General features: G+C 36.9%; 1 protein-coding gene across 1 annotated transcript in view; it reads right to left on the bottom strand.

Annotated features, from left to right (window-relative positions):
- Positions 1-5,111, bottom strand: part of LOC106881834 (cathepsin Z) — a 41,585-nt gene that overhangs the window by 8,771 nt on the left and 27,703 nt on the right. The window contains exons 3-4 of the mRNA XM_052968684.1: positions 3,204-3,428; positions 212-362 (exon numbers count right to left, since the gene is read on the bottom strand). Coding sequence (XP_052824644.1) covers positions 212-362; positions 3,204-3,428 — 376 coding nt within the window. The remainder of the gene's footprint in view (positions 1-211; positions 363-3,203; positions 3,429-5,111) is intronic.

Here is a 5,111-nt window from a genome sequence, read left to right as displayed (position 1 = left end):
TATATATACATTGTTGTGTCTGGGGAGAGTCATTTTCTTTTAGTGCCTTATTATTTAACACATACACTGGTTCAGTTTCCACTCATTTATATATGTGTATGGAGTCAATCATGGAGTCAATCTGTTTGACTAAAACCCCTTCAAAGTGATGCTCCAGCATGGCTGCAGTCAAATGACTGAAACAAATAAAAGAATAAAAGAATATATTTACCTGATTGGTCCCTTTTTATATAGTTCTGCCTTTATCTTTTCAATTCCAGAGATGCTGCCATAATCACCAACATACCAGATGGTGTAATTTTTAACTGGTGCACATTCTCCAAATGTTTTACATGTGCCACATCTATTAAACTTTGGACAATCTAGGCATAGACAAACAAAATCCAAAATCAATATATGAAAGAATGTACATGCACAAAACTTAGATACTTATATGCATACAAGTATTATATAAGTCTTTACATAAGAATCATCCAACTCATGTCAGCATGGAAAATGGATGGAAAATGATGATGAGGATGATGATGGTGGTGATGGTGGTGGTGGTGATTGTGGCAATGCTGATGGAGGTGGTAGTGGTGGTAGTGGTGATGATGATAATGACAATGATGATGTTGGTGGTGGTGGTAGAGATGGTTGGTAGTGGTAGTGGTAGTGGTGGTGGTGATGATGACAAAGATGATGTTGGTGGAAGTGGTGATGGTGGTGATGATGGTGGTGGTGGTGGTGGTGGTACTAGTAATAGTGGTGATGGTAGTAATGGTAATGATGGCAATAACGATGTTGATGATGATGTTGAAGTTGTGCAGTCCAGAAACTTCATTTTAATTGCTGATCTTATGGCTAATTCCTCTTCTATATCTGATATATCTCATGTTTCTAGTTTGCATTCTTTCAAAGGGTTGCATTATGCAGTCAGTTTGTCACATATCTCACTGTTTTTTTTGTTTTTTTTGTGCCTACTAGTATTGTGTCACACAGCACTAAGTGCTTGTCATCTCTCTCCTAGATATAGAATGGAGACACTTATCTACAGTTATTCCTAGGACATTCATGAGAGAAAAAAATGGATTATATGGCTCCACAGGGTTCAGAGTTCACATGCACACCCACTGCATGGCACCTTGAGCATGTGCCTCAGACTGACCAAAGTCTTGTGAGTGGATTTGATAGATGGAAACACACACACACACTTGTGTGTGAGTGTGTGTGTGTGTGTGTGTGTGTGTGCATATGTCTTTGCGTTTGTCCCCACACAACCACTTGACAACCTGTGTTGGTGTGTTTATGTTCCCATAACTTAGCAGTTCAGCAAAAGGGACTGCTAAAATAAGCACCAAGCTGTTAAAAAAATATAAGTATTGGGGTTGATACATTCGACTGAAAATTCTTAAATTCTTCAAATAAAAGATAAAAAAAATAAAAGAAATGTTCTCTCACTCGTAAGAAAAAGACCTCTCATAATAACAAAGCAAAAGAAAAGAATTATAAACCCTAAGCAGTTCTCTCCCCTCATAACCTCACCATCACTAATGACCACTCCAAACACCATGATGTTGATTGGATATTTGATTTTTATCACTCTTGGTACATGTTTTGGGGACATGGCAAGCCAACAGTTGTTCCGTATGTTCATTACAGCTGATCTTACCAATTGGTTTCATGCCAGCAGTACAACAGAGTGTTAGGTACCAATCCAATTATACAACCCTACACTCATTAAAGGCAGCTGATATGAAACAAAGTATGGTGACTGCTCTCTATTGCTGGAGGTGAAAGGACACATTCAGTTTGTGGTTGTTGTGAAAAGATGATGAAACAAACTAAGCAGAATTATGTCCCTTGGTACTGAGACATTGGCACTGGGTTGGTTATGCTGTAAGTCAGTAAACGCCATAATGAAGTGTTTGTGGTTACTGTGTGCACCTTTCAGTTTAGTGTTCTTGTGGAACTAGGGTATGTGTAGTGGTACTGTATGTATAACTTTTGCAGAGGTTGCAGACATCCATTACTGTGTTCGCTAGTATATATTTTTTCTGTATTGGTTAAGGTTATGGGGGCTTTATGTCCACATGCAGTGTGTGTAGGGGTACAGTGTGTGTGAGGGTGAGGAAGTTTATATTTGAGGTGATGGGAAACAGTCTACTTGGTGTCCGCTGTGTTGGGGCATGTGCATTTGTATGTGGGTGCATTGATGAATGCTCTTATCAAAATTCTTTGCCAGACTCCAGAGTATTGGTGGAGATCTGAGATTTGAGGACTGGTAACTGGAGTCATGCTGGTATGATGGGATGTACTTACTTTCATGTGGGCAAAGATTAATCTCTTCACTTCTGTGTGTGTGTGTGTGTGTGCACATGTGTGTGTGAATGTGTATGCGCATGTGTGTGTGTGATTGTGTTTCCTTGTCTTGACATGGTGCTGTAGCTATAAACTAATGTTATTGGTCATACAAATGTTGTCATTTGATTCCAATCTTCCATGCAAACATGTTTAGCCATTGGGAAATATTACCTTGCTTGAAAACAGACAAGGGCTGCCAACAGAAACCAACTCAATCAAAAAAAAAAAAAAACCCAACTAGTCATAGAAAACCTTCCTTGATGAATTCAGCCCAATACATGCAAAACGTGGGAAAATGGACCTTAAAACAATGATGATGATGATGATGATGATGGCGATGATGAAGATGACGAAGATGACAATCATTGATGACGATGATGATGATTCATGACAAAGATTTATATATATAATAGATGGAGCCTGGTGTAGCCATCTGGTTCACCAGTCCTCAGTCAAATCGTTCAACCCATGCTAGCATGGAAAGCGGACGTTAAACGATGATGATGATGATGATAATTATAATTAAGGGTTAAGAGAAACAGCACCAACACACTAGCGATAGATGTCAAAAGACTCTAAAAACCACTTCAAATTACACTCCATTAGCAAAAGGCTGAAAGCAAGCAAATGAATAAAAGAGATTTAGTAAATCTCAGCCTTTTTATAGACTTTTGATATCTATCTCTTACATGTAGGTGCTGTTTCTCGGTATCCTTAATTATAATTATATCTGTATAGTTATATATTCATATTAATGTTTACCTGTATGGTTTTTATTACATGCTGGCCACTGATAAGATCATTAATTGATTTTATCCTTAATTATGTATGCATATATATATATGTAGAGTAAGACCTACCTTGGTTCTTGGCTTGGTAATTGTTGCAAGTTTCATCCACTAGCCCATTAACATGAGCATAAGCATATACACCATTGTCATCTCCACCATTGCAGCTGCCTGCATTTGCACAATCAATGATTTCCTGGACAGATAAGTAAGCAGGAGGCCAGGGGTAAGATCGAAAAATGTTGATTCTATCAGCAAGTGCACTGGTTGCACCCATGGCCCAGCAGGATCCACAGTCTGAGATAAAACAACAAAAATCAGAGGAGATAAGTTTGAACAATTCAGTGAGAGAGACCAATATACACAATTCTGAATGATACAAGATCTATATATAATTATGAACAGGTGTGGCTGTGTGGTTAAGAAGCTTGCTTTCCAGCCAAGTGGTCTAGAGTTCCGTTCCACTCCTTGGCACCTTGGATCTTCTGTTATAGCCCTGGACTGATCAAAGCCTTGTGATGGATTTGGCAGATGCAAACCGAAAGAAGCCAATTGTATATGTATGTATATATAAACATACATACATATATATACTCAAGTTGTTATCTATAATCGTACAAATTAAAAGTCATTCAAATTCAATGTATTCTTGAAACAATAAATTTCTATAGAGATTAGGATTTAAATTTCAATCTATATAAAGTTTTTGTTCTACAATATTCTTAAAAGAATGAAAAATTATCCAGCAACCCAGGGTAATATAAAGGAGCCTGGTAGGTGTAAAAGGCTAACTGGCATCTCTTATCAAGAGTACAGGCAACAGTCAGATCGCTGATGCTTGTTGTGCACTCAGCTGTTGGGATTTGATTGTTGTTGTTCTGTGTGTCTGTATGTAAAGATCAGTTGTGTTTTGCAGGGTCGCTTTATTTTTAACCTTAACTTAGAAATGGAGAAAGACATAGTGCTAGATATAAAAGAATAAGCCATTTCGGGCTAGAAATATTAAGGTAAAATGTGAAATTTTTCGAGCAGAATATTAATGACTACTAATTAGGTCTGTCAAGTATGAGAGACAACTCTGGATATATTGCATTATTAGATCTCTGTGAAGACATATTTTATTGTACAAGTCGAAGTAGGAAACTAAGAACTTTATTTATTTTGGTAAAGGAGGAATATATTCTCAGTAACATTACTCAGAGACAATATATATACAAAAAGCAATAATCAAGTTAGTGCTAACATATTTAATTTTGTGAGTATTCAAAAGCAAATTAGAACATGATCTGTTGTTTCAAGCTTAGAATAAGTAATAATTTGCTTCATTGAAATACAGGTATATATTCAGGAAAGAAATATATAGAAGATAATAAATCAATTTTATTCTTTTATTTTTACTTGTTTCAGTCATTTGACTGTGGCCATGCTGGAGCACTGCCTTTTAGTCAAACAAATTGACCCCAGGACTTATCTTTTGTAAGCTTAGTACATATTCTATCTATATCTTTTGACAAACTGCTAAGTTACAGGGACATAAACATACCAACATCAGTTGTCAAGCAATGGTGGGGGGACAAACACAGACAGACAGACACACACAAACACATATATACGACGGGCTTTTTTCAGTTTCCATCTACCAAATCCACTCACAATGCTTTGGTTGGCCCAAGGCTATAGTAGAAGACACTGGCCTAAAGTGCCATGCAGTAGGACTGAACCCGAAACCTTATGTTTGGGAAGCAAGCTTCTGTACCAATGTTGAAATATAAAAAATAAACATTTAATAGAACAAAATACATATTAGGTTTTTACCTCCTAGAATGGTTTTAAGCTCAGTTCCACTGCATGGCACATTGGGCAAATGTCTTCGACTATAGTTCTGAGCTTATGAGTGGATTTGGTGGACAGAAATTGAAAGAATCTCAAAGTATATGTATACATACATACATTCATACATACATTATATATATATATATA

Source organism: Octopus bimaculoides, chromosome 6 (genome assembly GCF_001194135.2).
Source record: "Octopus bimaculoides isolate UCB-OBI-ISO-001 chromosome 6, ASM119413v2, whole genome shotgun sequence".
In the NCBI taxonomy this organism is placed as follows: Eukaryota; Metazoa; Mollusca; class Cephalopoda; order Octopoda; family Octopodidae; genus Octopus; species Octopus bimaculoides.
Note: the sequence above shows the minus strand (reverse complement) of the source record. Positions and strands in the feature narration are given on the sequence as shown.